This window comes from Lactuca serriola, chromosome 4 (assembly GCF_051521515.1).
Source record: "Lactuca serriola cultivar US96UC23 chromosome 4, Lser_US96UC23_V15, whole genome shotgun sequence".
Taxonomy (NCBI): Eukaryota; Viridiplantae; Streptophyta; class Magnoliopsida; order Asterales; family Asteraceae; genus Lactuca; species Lactuca serriola.
The window spans coordinates 90,579,802-90,596,148 of NC_136411.1; the positions used below are offsets into that span (position 1 = coordinate 90,579,802).

General features: G+C 37.8%; 1 protein-coding gene across 12 annotated transcripts; it reads left to right on the forward strand.

The window, feature by feature from the left end:
- Positions 1–7,090: 7,090 nt before the first annotated feature.
- Positions 7,091–14,405, forward strand: LOC145102085 (peroxisomal ATPase PEX6-like). 12 transcript variants are annotated; one of them, XR_013706030.1, is made up of 11 exons: positions 9,097–9,212; positions 9,284–10,206; positions 10,297–10,336; positions 10,434–10,530; positions 10,611–10,729; positions 10,813–11,004; positions 11,683–11,748; positions 13,095–13,239; positions 13,743–13,789; positions 13,861–14,051; positions 14,127–14,405. XR_013706030.1 is itself a non-coding variant. In XM_079039432.1 (10 exons), the coding sequence occupies exons 6-9, from the start codon at positions 9,030–9,032 to the stop codon at positions 10,487–10,489; spliced, it is 351 nt and encodes a 116-aa protein (XP_078895558.1). In that variant the 5' UTR covers positions 7,091–7,660; positions 7,882–8,008; positions 8,099–8,367; positions 8,475–8,652; positions 8,737–8,919; positions 9,003–9,029; the 3' UTR covers positions 10,490–10,530; positions 10,616–10,728. The 12 variants fall into 12 exon arrangements, 5 of the variants coding, with proteins under 5 accessions (XP_078895558.1, XP_078895560.1, XP_078895559.1 ...); XR_013706026.1 differs by having other exon boundaries at positions 13,109–13,239; XR_013706028.1 differs by having other exon boundaries at positions 13,109–13,239; positions 13,910–14,051.
- The last annotated feature ends 1,942 nt before the right edge of the window (positions 14,406–16,347 follow it).

Below are 16,347 nucleotides of genomic sequence, written 5' to 3' on the forward strand. Positions count from 1 at the left end.
GTCACACTTGAGTTTACGGCCCAAGAACATTCTTGGACCATAAACACCTCTTCTTAGACCTTAAACTCCTCCAATGAGTGTTAAAGTGCCCTTAACACCTTGTATGGCTTAGAAATGGGTCTAGAACTTAGCATGCTTAACTTTCAACCACCAAATCGCATGAATCATGGATAAACATGAGTTTACTGTCGTAAAATCATGTGTTTAAGGTAGTAAACTCACCAAGAACGTCTTCATAGACCGTAAACTCCTTTCCAAGGTCAATTCAAGTCCCAATCACTTCCTAAGCCATGGAATCAACCCTAGAACCTTCCTATGTGCATTGTAATCGACCTAGGACCACCAAAACAATTTAAGGTTGGGTACACAATAGTTTACAGCCATAAACTCCTAGTTTACTGCCGTAAACTCCTCAAATGGTCCTTAGGATGTCCAATTTGCCTTCCAATGCCTTAAAACCAAGCCTAGCATTACTCCACAAGAGTTGTAAGACCATTAGGCACCCAAGGACACCCCCACCATGAGTTTACGGCCGTAAACTCATGGGGAGTTGGTCATTAGGGCCGTAAACTCTCTTATGAGTTTACTCTTGAAGAGTAAACTCCTTATCCAAGCCATATACGTCCATAGATGCTACCCGGGTCACTCCAAACACTTGAATTGAAGTGTTTTCGCGTCTAGGAGTGTATATCCTCAACTAATTAGTAGTTCAAAGCCTAATTAGATACAAATGTGTATCTTTTCATATTACATAGGAACCTCGCACACGTTCAAGCCCCGAACTGACATTTAGCATCCGAACCGACACGCTTCTCGACCGGTGAGTCCATACCCCTACTCTTTTTCCGTGTTTTTCAAATGTTTTCATGGGTAATACAAGCAAAAGTAAAAGGAAATCTTGTACTTAAACTTATTATTTTCAGTTCAAATGTTTCATAATTTGTATGCTTTTAATATTGAAAACCGTATTAACCAGTAGTTCGAATTGCAGAGTTAGCTTTCAGACTAATCATAGATTTCTTGATAAAGTGTTATAATCTATGTTATATTTCATAATTTACGAATAATTCCTACTAATCATCAAATAGGATTAATACTAATAAGATACGCCCTCAGATATTAACAGAACGAATACGAAAGTACAGTTAGAAACAGAGAGAATACGAAAGTACAGTGAGAAACAGAGCGAATACGAAAGTACATCTAGGAATAAAACGAATACTAAAAAAAATACGAATACGAATACGAATACGAATACGAATACGAATACGAATACGAATACGAATACGAATACGAATACGAATACGAATACGAATACGAATATGAATTCGAATACGAATACGAATACGAATACGAATACGAATACGAAAGTACGCCTTTAGATACATTCGAGTGTAGGACAACTAGGATATTAGAATATCTAACTAATATGACAAGTATGATAGATACTAGGGCATAGCATTTCAAACAAATAACTAACTCACACATAGGAAAATAAGGGTTTTTCCTGGGATAACGAAATGTTCCTAATCAAACCATGGAATAAAAAAATAACTAACTCACACATAGGAAAATAAGGGTTTTTCCTAGGATAACGAAATGTTCCTAATCAATCCGTGGAATAAACGAATAACTAACTCACACATAGGAAAATAAGGGTTTTTCCTGGGATAACGAAATGTTCCAAATCAAACTGTAGGATAAACGAATAACTAAACTTTACTTAAAAGAAAATATGGGATTTTCTTGGATAACAACTTTTTCAGAAAACCAAAGGAAACCTGTTCTTTTACAAAAACTTAACCGCTTATGAACTCACCAGCTTTATGTTGATTTTAAAACTGCTTGTATTCTCAGGTCCACATTAGACAGGTACCCAACGATCCTTTTACCGAAGACGGAGTACGTAGAAGACACGTCTTTACTTTTATTCATATGATATATGTGTGTATAACACATGTAACTCTTTGTTTTCAAACAAATGTAATAATTCTATGTAATGTAATGTTTTGTGTTTACTACGCTTACTATGTACATTGGTTGCGATATTCATGACGTCCTCTACCCTGGAACGTTTCTGCCTTTGGTTTCGGGGTATGACAGATTGGTATCAGAGCCCGTGTTTATAGTGAACTAGTATACCAAACCTTACTTGGTATAAGACTATAAACACTAAGGGGCCTAAGTGCTCTGAATTAAAAGTATACTTTAAAATATAAGTATTTTCAAAAGTATACAAGTATACCTAATCGTCGAAATCCGAAACTACAAGTAGAACAAAACATAAGTAAATGGGTGTTGTACGCTGCGGTTAAACCTAGGCAGTTATGTAGTCGTGTCTAGGATCAATATAGCCTGGCCATCTATATTTATTCGATACACGAGCAACATGTGCTTGGGAGTGACTGTGGTATGCGGCATGCCTAAAACTTACCCAATACCCAAACAACGAGCCGTCATCACAGCGAATCATGAAATACTATGGGAGTATTTCTCGAGCCAAATCCGTTATAGAGATTCTTATCCCAGCGTTGTTCCTCAATCATTCCTTAGCGATAGTTTATCTGCTTTGATAACTCTTTCCTGCTTTATCGCTTAATAGAATTCTATATCTGACTTAATGAGATATCCCCTATTCCATATCTCTTGATTCAATTCAGAGGACTTACCATCCTCTCTTTCCTGATCTTTTTAGATCAAGATGCCTCCAAGAAAGAGACCCAGTTCAAAGAACAACAATCCTCCTCCACCACCACCTCCTCCTCAATTTGATCCCGCCATATTTCAAGCAGCTGTCAATGATGCTGTAGCTGCTACTCTATCGCAAATGAACCTTAGTGGCTTAGGTGGACAAGGAAGTGGTCCCTAGCCCCAAAACCAGGAAGGTAGCCAGGGACACCGGAAGGAGTGATCCTATAAGGACTTTATGAACGCGAAACCCACATTCTTCGATGGCACAGGAGGTGTCATTGCCCTAACTCGGTGGTTAGAAAAAATTGAATCTATCTTCGAGATCTATGCTTGTTCAGAATCCGACAAGGTGAAATTTGTTGCCTGCACGTTTACCGATAAAGCTCTGACTTGGTGAAACGGCCGAGTCAAATCTCTAACCCTACCTGTAGCCAATGCTATGGGTTGGGAAGTCATGAAGGAACTTCTGTTCGCAGAGTACTGCCCTCGGGGCGAAATTCAGAAGCTGGAGCATGAACTCTGGAACCTGAAGATGAAAGGTTCCGAGATCACCACTTACACTTCAAGGTTTGACGACTTGGAACTTCTTTGTCCGGGGATGGTTACCCCGGAGAGTAAGAAGATTGAGAGGTTCATCTGGGGGCTGACCCAGTCGACCAAAGGGAACGTTTTAGCTGCAAAGCCGGATACATACGACAGCGCCAAATGCCTAGCGCAAATCTTGATCGACCATAGTGAGAACATAGAGGAAACAGCCACCACTCCTGAGTCGACAGAGAAAAGTGGTGAGAAAAGAAAGTTTTGGGAGATGGAGAAGAAAAGTCAGCCTTCGCAGGAGTTCTCGAAGAAACAGCAGAGAGTGGCAGTCCACACTGCCACTACCCCTGTCGCTGTTTATGTCGTCGGTTCCTCAGCCCAAGCACCTATCACCGGATATGCCAGTATTCTCCCGTGGTGTAACCAATGCAGTTACCACCACCGCATCCCCGGTCCCTGTCGTGTGAAATTTTGCAAAAACTGTGGCCAAGAGAGTCACCTTGTGTGAAGTTGCAGAACACCAACCAATCAAGTCTCCGGAGCAGGTATTAGTCAGGCTTGCTACGGTTGCGGCGAAGTCGGGCATTATAAGAGAAACTGCCCCAAGACAACAACGGCTGGCAACACTGGAAGAGTCCTAGTTGTAGGACAAGGTGAGGCAGCCGCTGATCCCACCGTTGCCACAGGTATATTCCTCTTCGACAACCTTTATGCCTGCAATCCTTTTCAATTCTAGTACTGAAAGATAATATGTTAGCTATTCATTCGAACATCTTCATAAACATAGTCCTCAACTAGTACCCGAAACATTTACTGTCGAGATAGCTAACGGTGAGAAAGAGAGCATTAGCAATAAACTTAGTTCCCAGCCTATGTGATCAACGAGAAACAGGAAGTTAAAGACTTTGAGAGCATCCATCCGGTATTCCATGTCTCTGTCCTTAAGAAGTGCCTACCCGATGAAACCCTAGTAATCCCTTTGATGAAACCGAAATCAAACAAAGTCTAAACCCCATGGTAAAACCAATCGAAATCATAGATCGAGAGATTAAACGTACGAAACAAAGCCATATCCCGATAAGTGAAGGACCCGAGTTCACTTGGGAGCACGAACACTCGATGAAACAGAAGTATCCGTATCTCTTTCCAAATCCTTGAGTCATATCTAAATTTTGAATTTCAGGAAGAAATTCCCTCTAACGGGGGGATAATATGACAACCCAAAGTTCGTTCCGTCATCGTAACCCGTTCCGTCATTAAAAATTCGTCGTTTCGAATTGTTTCCGTTTTGTTTCTAAATTAAGTCATTAATTTTGAGTTTTCCATTATGACTTAAATGGTATCCAAACACGTTAGAAACTCATGAAAACGCCCCAAATTATTATTTGGAAAAATTTTAGTTTTATTCTGTCGGGTTATAAACAATTAAATCGGGTGCGACCAAAAGTCTCGCTTAACATCAGTATCGGGTAGAATTCCAGCAGGCCACAAACTCAAGCCTTATATAAAGGATGAGTGAACTTAAATTTAGCTTTTTACCACCACCTCATAACTTTCTCTCTCTACTCTCTCTCTAAAACTCGAAATTGAGCCAAAATCATCCAAATTAAGCTCCAAATCGGTAAGATAACTATCCTAGCTCATAGTATAACATCTTTAGCCTTCAAATTCGTGTTTAAATCATGAAATAGGACCAAAGACTTTTGTTTACGGTCTAGGAACCTCCCAAAACCATGAACACCTATAAATGGGGTTTTGGAGCCCCAAAACCCTTCCAAATCACTTCTAGTGCTTACATAAGGCTAAAGGACTTGCATGTACGAGATTTGAACACCAAAATCTTACCTTTTGGGGAGTAAACTTGAGTTTACGGTCCAAGAACATGCTTGGACCGTAAAACCTCATTCATGGACCATAAACATCATTTAAGGTGTTAGTTTGCCCCTAAACACCTCCAAAAAGCTTCCATAAGAGTATAGAACCTTATAATCCTTCAAGAGATGCACCAAATCATACTCAAAAGAGTCACACTTGAGTTTACGGCCCAAGAACATTCTTGGAACGTAAACACCTCTTCTTAGACCTTAAACTCCTCCAATGAGTGTTAAAGTGCCCTTAACACCTTGTATGGCTTAGAAATGGGTCTAGAACTTAGCATGCTTAACTTTCAACCACCAAATCGCATGAATCATGGATAAACATGAGTTTACTGATGTAAACTCATGTGTTTAAGGTAGTAAACTCACCAAGAACATCTTCATAGACTGTAAACTCCTTTCCAAGGTCAATTCAAGTCCCAATCACTTCCTAAGCCATGGAATCAACCCTAGAACCTTCCTATGTGCATTGTAATCGACCTAGGACCACCAAAACACTTTAAGGTTGGGTACACAATAGTTTACAGCCATAAACTCCTAGTTTACTGCCGTAAACTCCTCAAATGGTCCTTAGGATGTCCAATTTGCCTTCCAATGCCTTAAAACCAAGCCTAGCATTACTCCACAAGAGTTGTAAGACCATTAGGCACGCAAGGACACCCCCACCATGAGTTAACGGCCGTAAACTCATGGGGAGTTGCTCATTAGGGCCGTAAACTCTCTTATGAGTTTACTCTTGAAGAGTAAACTCCTTATCCAAGCCATATACGTCCATAGATGCTACCCAGGTCACTCCAAACACTTGAATTGAAGTGTTTTCGCATCTAGGAGTGTATATCCTCAACTAATTAGTAGTTCAAAGTCTAATTGGATACAAATGTGTATCTTTTCATATTACATAGGAACCTCGCACACGTTCAAGCCCCGAACTGACATTTAGCATCCGAACCGACACGCTTCTCGACCGGTGAGTTCATACCCCTACTCTTTTTCCGTGTTTTTCAAATGTTTTCATGGGTAATACAAGCAAAAGTAAAAGGAAATCTTGTACTTAAACTTATTATTTTCAGTTCAAATGTTTCATAATTTGTATGCTTTTAATATTGAAAACCGTATTAACCAATAGTTCGAATTGCAGAGTTAGCTTTCAGACTAATCATAGATTTCTTGATAAAGTGTTATAATCTATGTTATATTTCATAATTTACGAATAATTCCTACTAATCATCAAATAGGATTAATACTAATAAGATACGCCCTCAGATATTAACAGAACGAATACGAAAGTACAGTTAGAAACAGAGAGAATACGAAAGTACAGTTAGAAACAGAGCGAATACGAAAGTACATATAGGAATAAAACGGATACTAAAAAAATACGAATACGAATATGAATACGAATACGAAAGTACGCCTTTAGATACATTCGAGTGTAGGACAACTAGGATATCAGAATATCTAACTAATACGACAAGTATGATAGATACTAGGGCATAAGATTTCAAACGAATAACTAACTCACACATAGGAAACTAAGGGTTTTTCCTGGGATAACGAATTGTTCCGAATCAAACCATGGAATAAACGAATAAATAACTCACACATAGGAAAATAAGGGTTTTTCCTGGGATAATGAAATGTTCCTAATCAAACTGTGGAATAAACGAATAAATAACTCACACATAGCACTACTAGAAAAGAACTCTTTAATGACGCGCAAACAATGACACGCGCTGATAGAGGACGCGCATTTGTACGTGCCCTAAACAATAATGTCAGTTTCACAAAATTTGAAGGATAGAGGACGCGTATTTGTGCGTACCCTAAAATTAGTGTCCAATAAAAAAAATTACAAACACGGAAGGCGCTTTTATTTTAAGTGTGTGTCGTCTGCAGATGTCGCTTTATAATTTTTACTCAAACGCGTGTTTCTTATTACGCTATTAATTTCTATGGTTTTTTTTAAGAACATCTGAACCCTCACTCACACATTACGTGCTCTCTATAATCGATTCGCCGCCGACAACCTCAGGCTCACTTCTTCCCCTTCTCCGACGATCTTAAGTAAATAGAGAACATTTTAGAGCTTATCATCAGAATAGGAAAGTAGGGAGAAAGAGGGGAACAGAAAAGTACAAAATCCACTCTCTTCTCGCCCCTCTTGTCTCTCTATTTTATTATCTTATATCTCCTTTCAATCCATGTCTCTGTCTCTGCGTTCCTCATCCACATCCACCGCCTCCAACCCTCACTGCCAGAGCCGACAAAGAAGATAAAGAAATGCATCTCCTAACTTCTATCCATTTGGGTGTGAGTTGAGAAAGGCATAAACTAGGGCAAATGAAACGCATCGGGTTCTAATGAGATGTAGGGATACATTGAGAAGGTAGTCACATTGGGGCATTACTACCGTGAACCAGATCGATTTGCCACAACATCCCAAAATTCTCATGTGAGAGAATCGATGAACTAGGGTTTCTCGTTCACAAAATCTCACCTCACGCTCTTATAGTTCTCTGTTTTTTGTGACTCGTTTCAAGGAGGCTCTTTTGCTAGTAATGATGGCGTCTTTCAGTTGATGTGTATTAATGCTTATTTGAAGAGTAGAAGTGTACACTTCTACTCTTCAATTTCATCATCAATTACTATTCTATTTCTACACTTCTACTCTTCAAATTTCATGTTTTTTTTGTTAGTTGTAACTGATTCTTGCTTTAGAAATTTTGAAGTACTCTCAAGGTTTGTCTAATTTGACTTTTTTATATCTTGTATACAGAGATTTGTGAAAGTTTATCTATCCAGTAATGGGAAAGAAAAGAAATAGATGAGGTCGGAGTCAAGATTCTGTATACAAAGATTTGTGAAAGTTTATCTATCCAGTAAAAGACGAGATTCAAGATTCTGTAAGTTGGCTTCTCCATTGAAGTGAAGTTTTATTGTTGCTTCTCCTGGAGCTCTTAATAAATAGGCTTTGTTTTTTTGGGGATGCGTAGAGAAAACATTACTGTCCTTTACATCAAGACACAGTAAAGACCCTGGCCTCTATTATCACACCAACTTTATGCCCATCAGCACTTTCATCAAAATTCAGGGTTGCTGTTCTTTTGTTTGGTTTACCTGGGTGTGGGAAGAGGACTGTTGTGAAGCATGTTGCTTCTCAACTTGGGCTGCATGTGGTTGAGTATAGTTGTCATGATTTACTTGCATCTTCAGAGAGGAAGGGTTCTTCCATGTTGGCTCAAGCTTTCAGTGCAGCTAGTAGGTATTTACAACCATTATGATGTGAAATGATCTACTTTCTTGTTATGTGTTTCATAGTAATAATTAATTCCTGATAATATGTGTATGACTGTGTTTGTGTTATTGCAGATATGCACCAACTATTCTTCTGCTGCACCATTTTGATGCTTTCAGCAATTTGAGCTCTAATGATGGTTCACAAAATGATTAAGTTGGTATGAATTCTAAAGTTGCATCTGTCGTTAGGGAATTCACCGATCCATTTAGACAAGATGATGATTATGAAGATGAAGAAAAAGAAGCAGAGGTTGATGTTTTGAGATGATGATTTCTGCCATAAAAATATGTCAATTATCCATTGGTTGCTCACTGTTTTACTCTCATTATGCAGCATATGAACACGATTAAAACCCATCCTGTGCTGCTAGTTGCAGCTGCTGATAACTCTGAAGGGTTGCCACCTACAATTAGGTGTTGTTTCAGCCATGAAATGAAAATGGGAGGTTTGACCGAAGACCAGAGAGTGCAAATGTTATCCCAGTCACTTCACCTTATCCCTGAATTGGTTCTAGATGTAAGTACGAATAAGAATATGAATATTTTACTGTATACATATATTTATCTTAAAATCTAATGAATGATGTATGCTCCTTGCAGACTTGTACATAGGATGTTGTAAAAGATATGGTTGGACAAATATCTGGTTTCTTGCCAAGGGATATTAGGGCTTTAGTTGCTGATGCTAGTTCAAGTTTGATTCCTATTAATGGCAGTAGCTTTGAGAAGTTGGGTGACAGCAAAGAATTCATGGTCAAAGCTTTGGAGCGGTCAAAGAAAAGGAATGCATCGGCTTTGGGGACTCCCAAGGTGTGTAAAATAAAAAATGGTTGGTGGCATTACATCTATTCTACAGGGTACTAAGTTTGAGTTGTTTGTAGGGATGAGCAAACGGACCGAACCGGTCGGAACCGGACCGACCCGGGAATCGGCTTCGGCCAAAATCAAGAACCGAACCGGCCCGGCGGTTCTACCAGTTCCGGGTCCGGTTTTTACCGGGTTTTCGATTTTGGAACCGGTCTTCAAGAAATAGCAACGTATTTTTGGATAAGTTTTTTTCTTTTTCCCTAACATAAGTTGGATTGTGTTTTAACGTTGTTTGGAATATGATTTGAAATTGATTATTATAAGCTCGAAGGTGAAAAGTTAGATTATCTGTAATTTACGTCAAAATTGAAGACGTAGCCGTATTTTCATGCATGTCCTCGTTTGTTTTTAAACTTTTTGTTTGGAGGTCACGTTTTGGAAAATTATCAAAAACTAAAATGTAGAATTGTTATTTATTAATTATAATATTGATAGTTATAATTGTTAAATATCTTTACCGAAATATAGAATAGATAGACATTGGTTTAAAATTGGAAACCAAAGTTACATATAATTTATAGTTATACAAATGTTAATATATGCCTACAACAACAATAACAATAGAACCTGAAAATCTCATTATAATATAATAGAAATAGAAGAAACATAGTCGAAGTCTCGAAGATCAGTTTTTTGTTTACGTCCAATTCCAAAAAAAGGCATGGGTTTTTTTAAAGATTATCCGGTCCGGTTCCCGGTTTTGGGCCGGTTCCAATGACCGGTTCTTACCGGGTCCCGGTTCCAAAAATTGACGAAATTATAGTATCGGTCCCGGCCCTACCGGTTCCATCGGGTTCCGGTTCCGGGACCGGTTCCGGCCGGTTCCCCGGTCCATATGCTCATCCCTAGTTGTTTGTGTGTGTAGGTCCCTAATGTTAAGTGGGAGGATGTTGGTGGGCTGGAAGATGTGAAAAAATCTATTCTTGATACAGTTCAGGTACATACTACATAGGAATGGAATCTTGAATTCCAGTTGGTTGTTGTAAGCTTTGGCATAAGTTGTGACATATTGGTAATGCATTTACAGCTCCCCCTTCTGCATAAAGATTTGGTTTCATCTGGGCTACGTAAGCGCTCTGGTGTTCTTCTCTACGGTCCTCCTGATACAGGGAAAGTATGTTAATGTTTTTATCATCTTATAATCATTTATTTTGTGATTGATAGCCTCCAGGGCAGCTTTCATGAATAGGAACGCGGCAGCGGGGAACAATCCCGGCTGACAAAGGAACTCCTTTCCAATTGCGAGAGCATTGAATGGCAAGTATGTATTTGAAATACAAGACAAATTAAGAAAGATGAAATCTGTTTAATTTGAGTTCTGAAAATGAATTTTTGTGATAGGGAAGGTGGATGAGCTGGAAAATACTATTTTTGTAGCTGCTAGAGACCCTTCTTTGTATGGTATAAAACAAGTGGAGCTTGAAAAGCGAAGGAAGTGGACCACTACTGCTCCGATTCAGGTACAATACAAATCTTTTAATTTATTACTTTGTTAAATATGGATATGAGCCTTATTTTCTATGTGTAACCACTAACCAATCAGGTGGGAAATATTAAGAAAGAAGTGACTGTGACTGGAAGCAGTTCAAACTTTGGTGGGATGCGCCAAGAATTAATGCGGATGCCAAAGTCTCATCAGCAGCAGGATAAGGACAGGACCAGAACCGGATCATATGCTGTTGTAGATAATGATGATTTTATTTCTTCAGAATCAGACACAGATGCTTCTCCTCAGGTAAGCTTTTGCTTTTATAATTTCTTTAGATATATCATTTTAAAGAGTGTCTTGTCTTGTTTACTAGCCCCAAATGAATTGTTTTTTATACTCATATTTTATTGATAGATATACCTAAAAAAGCAGGTCCAATGGGTTGATCTAGCATACCTTTACCAGCTGTTTATAACCTCTTAAATTGTTTTTTTAACCAAAAAAACGAGCATGGATGATGATGTATTTTTATTATAGCATCCTACTTTTGTTCTTTGTGTTATAAATTTTTATTTTAAAAATTTTACCACAATGTCATCCAAATGGAAAACATTTAGGTCCTAATAAGAAGTTGAATGTACAATGCTAAAGATGAATAAGAAAAAAAAAGCTCAAAGTAGATTCTGTTAATGATAATAAAAACTGAAATATATAAATCTGTATTTGTGGATAATACGTAACTATTGTATGTATGGTACAACAGACAACAAGATGAAGAGTTAGATGAACCAAGTGCAAGTGTAGAAAGGATCGGATCTGTTGGGCTCACCATACATGACGAACTCCTTTCACATGTGCACATCTGCTTTATGCATGGACATCATGATCTTCTTCTTCTTCACACTTCACAATTGACATAGATAGATAGATATATATTTTATTTGATCACCAAAAATAAGCTTAGTTGTTTATTTCCCATTTCAGGAGAAAATTATAGAGGATTTGGGTTCGGAAATGGAAAGTACATCTAATCGTCTTGATTTTGTTCAGGTTAGTCTTCTCTCATTTCATGATGTGTTTGATACTACATAATAGGTGATAGATGGGACAAGGCTGGACCTCACCTAATAAATAATAATTAACAGAAGTTAGCTTACTTGTACTACTTTGACGTCCATTGAGACCAGACAAAAAAGTTTGCAATCTTTTCTTTTGTCCAACCCAAAAATTGAGCCCATTATGTTTGGATAACCAGAATCATATATGTCTCTCCGCTCATCCATTATAATAATACCTAAGAAGCAGAACCAAACCTTTCTTTCTCTATCTCGGATAGGTTTTTCCTATCTTTTTTAATTGCTTACTGTCATATGCTTTACTTTTTTCATTTAACATGTGCAGTGGTTAATTTGTTTGTGTTTGATATAGTTTGATTGTCATTATATATAACAAGTGAGTTGTCCTGTTTGATCTGAAGTTTATTATTGATACGAAATAGGGATTTCATCATTCATATACCGGACTCAATATTATTAAGAAAGTGAAAACTGCAAGACTTTTTTTTCTTAGGTTCTGTCTTTAGACTCTGAAGTGTTTGATTTGTTGCGTAGGTGGAGGGTCATAATCTTTTTATCAGAACACAATGTCAATTGATTGAGAGTTTTTATAACGAGGTCTTATCTTTTTGTTAAGCATAGTTTATGAGTCATGAAAGCACCATCAAGAATTCGAGCACCACGAGAAGTCTACATAGCAATATTGCATAGACACAGGTTGGACTAATGAGATAGAAATTGCAATTTTTTGTCACTCCCAACCAAAAAGGTAGAACAAGTTGGGAAATTTTCTCTCTCTGTGTAAATGACATGAATTCCCTTCTCATTATCTCATGGAAAATAGACCTAAAGAGCTTGTCCAGTCCCATCCCTTGTATCAAATGCAAACTAGGTGTTTGCTGTCTTTCTGTGTGTGTGTGTGTGTTCTTGTAACAAGGATGTTTATATGTAAGAAAGCCTTGTTTTCTACTTTGTGGTAAGTTGTGTTACTTGTGTGTGCATTATTAGGTCAATGAAATACACACTTATATAATATAGCTTTACCAGATTAAGGGGTTGTTTCTATTTCTTTTGACTGACCGAGCTTAATCTAGACACATGGTTGTTGTTTATTTGACTTAATCTATACAGCATGACATAACAGATTAAACCAAAAAACCTGGTTTAATCTATTATGATACACACTCTTTACCTATTTGTTTTTCTACTTTTTTCTTCACGTTAAAATTGATGAATATTATTTGTTAGATTGCAAGGGTAAAATGGTGATTGAAATGTTGTATAACATATCTCATTATATGAGTGGTGATTCTTAATCTTGGTTGCATATGACGTTCATAGTTGCATTCTATCAGGCGGTTAGTAGGAAGATGAATACAGGCTGCAATATTGTTTTCGATTGAAATTTCAAAGTAGGATCTGTTGGTCTCAGTCTCAGTCTTTGATGAGAGCCACGCCATGGAGATGGATGGAGAAACATATAGAGGTATGTGTGTACATAATTTCTTCCCATCTCTCCTTTCCTTTGTTAAAAGATTTTGTTTATTTCTCTCATATTTTTGGAACCTATTGTATTAACTAATGCCCCTTTAGTAGTAGCAGTAGTAATAGTAGTAGGGGTATAGTTATCATTGTTTTTGGCCAAACCAAACCAAATCAAATCCTAAGCCTGAGGTAGGGTGGGGGAATTATGTAAATACTGCTAGTCGTTTTAGTGTGTAAATGCATGCAGAACAATGTTGTGTTACATTACATGATATCTTTGTTGTTATAACCTGTTTACAATTGGCTTTCTTCCACATGATGAAATAGTAACAGTTAGGAGAGGGTTTTTATTTTTATTTTTGAAAATTTGATCATCAACAAGAACAAGGCTGTCTTGTAAGTGTTATTTCATCAAATTGCATAAAATAGCAACGTACTTGAAATATGGAGCTTGAAACTTAAAAAAGCTTACAAGTTTTGATTGGTGGATTGATTCGTTTTTAGGCTTATTCTGCATGAAGTGGTTATCAGGATATATCATACTTGATAAGGTTTGTTCAAAGTTTTATAGGATTAAAGTACACTAGAAAATGTCAATGGCTAACTTTTTGGGATTTTTCAGTTAAAATTGTGCAGAAGCATTTCTTATGTTGCAGTTGCTGCTCATGCAGATCAGACTAGCAGGAGGAAATTAGCACTTTTCCAGGTTCCTTTGTTACTAGGCATTGGGGAAGAAGATACAGCCCTGACTAAGGCAACTGAAAGTGGCGATACTGATCTTTTTTACTTGTTCTCTTTCATATATGGCGGAAGGTATTTATTGTTTTCTTATTTGATTAATTATAAAATAATGGTAAAATTAAGTTCTCAAATTATTGGCTTGTATAGAGACTAGCATTGGAATTATTTGGAATGATACAAGCTAGACCTATTGCGCGTGATCTATTCATACGAGACTCAAGATATCATATTTTGGCATGGCTAGAAGCTTCGGAGGAAACGAGACTCAAGCAAAAATAAACACACAGAGAGTTGTTGGCACATAGTAAGCTAGATGATGCAATTGTATATAAATGAGTTCATTTTTTTATAACATTTACTCACTTTTGGAATAATTATTTGTATTTGACATATTAGTGAAATGAATTATCTTTGTTATTTATGGTATTTTATTTTGTATTATGAGATTTTTAATGTATTATTTAATTTGAAAATTAGTAAATCTATAAATAATATTTTTTTTAAACATTTAAAATTATGATACGCAAAAATGTGTGTCATCTTCATTTATGACACGGCCTTTCTTGACAGAGGCTTTCTTGATACGCATTGCGTGTCATTAACACGCGTGTCGTAATGTTACGACACGCGAATGCGTGTCGTCTTCCTTTATGACAAGGCCTTCCTTGATACGCCTTGCGTGTCGTAAACGCGCGTCGTAATTGAGTGTCGTCTATAGACGACACGCAAAAGCGCGTCGTCTCTCTTTATGACAGGGCCTTCCTTGACGCGCATTTGCACGTCGTCTGAGCCTTTTACGACGCGCAATGAGCGTCGTAAAAGGCTGTTTTTCTAGTAGTGTAGGAAAATAAGGGTTTTTCCTTGGGATAACGAAATGTTCCAAATCAAACTGTAGGTTAAACGAATAGCTAAACTTTACTTATAAGAAAATATGGGATTTTCATGGATAACGACTTTTTCAAAAAACCAAAGGAAACCTGTTCTTTTACAAAAACTAAACCACTTATGAACTCACCAGCTTTATGCTGATTTTCAAACTGCTTGTATTCTCCGGTCGACATTAGACAGATACCCAACGATCCTTTTGGCGAAGACGGAGTACGTAGAAGACATGTCTTTACTTTTATTCATATAATATATATATATATATATATATATATATATATATATATATAAAACACATGTAACTCTTTGTTTTCAGACAAATGTAATAATTCTATGTAATGTAATGTTTTGTGCTTACTACGCTTACTATGTACATTGGTTGCGATATTCATGACGTTCTCCACCCCGGAACGTTTCCGCCTTTGATTTCGGGGTGTGACACCGAAGCTTAGTGATTTCCCCCAAATAATCATACAACAATAATACACATACAATAAGAGCATACTATGGCCCAATCAACCATCGAGTCTGAATGCCAACATACTACGGGTCCAATCAGCCACGGGATGGTATACCCTCGGCCCACAACCATCGGCTTGGAAAGCCCACATACAATGAGTCTAATCATCCTCAGGATGGAATGCTCTTGGATCACAACCATCGGGTTGGAATGCTCACATACAATGAGTCCAATCATCCTCGGGATGGAATACTCTCGGCCCACAACCATTGGGTAGGAATTCCCACATACAATGAGTCTAGTCATCCTCGGGATAGAATACTCTCAGCCCACAACCATCGGGTTGGAATTTTGACATACAATGAGTCCAATCATCCTCGGGATGGAATACTCTCGGCCCACAACCATCGGGTTGGAATGCCCACATATAATGCACACATATCAAATAATCACATAACAATCTACAGACAGTCAAATCGATCTACAGATCGCTAAGCATAGCAACATCCTATCTACCAGGATAGCGATCTTAACAGATCATACCCACATAGGAACATCCTATCTACTAGGACACCGATCCAGTAGATCATAATAGTAACCAAGCAGGATAACAATCCAAAGGGCCGGCCTTGGTGCCTTCGACCCTTTAGTATAGTGAGGAAGACTCACCTCACAATGTCGAACTAAACTGAAAAGATCAAGCTCTCGAATCACGGCTCCAAACTCAAACACCTATAACCACTATAGGACCAATTCCATCAAGACCCAAATTACCAAAATATCCCCAGAAAGCAAACTTGGTCAACCATGGTCAAAGTCCAAGTCAACAGTCAAGGTCAACAGTCCATGTTGACCCGACTCGTTGAGTGCAACTAGAAACTTGTCGAGTTCCTTCAGAAATCAGAAAATAGGGAAAACCCTAACTAACTCATCGATTTATCTCATCAACTCGGCGAGTCCACTTAAAATCAAGAAAGCGGGAAAACCCTTATCCAACTCGTCAAGTTGGCTAAGCAACTTGTC

Excerpts from the sequence above, each read along its gene's own strand:
- LOC145102085 (XM_079039431.1), top strand. Across the intron at positions 10,730-10,812 it reads CCACTACTGCTCCGATTCAG|GTGGGAAATATTAAGAAAGA; the intron begins GTACAATACAAA and ends CTAACCAATCAG. Across the intron at positions 11,749-13,001 it reads ATCGTCTTGATTTTGTTCAG|ATTGCAAGGGTAAAATGGTG; the intron begins GTTAGTCTTCTC and ends ATTATTTGTTAG.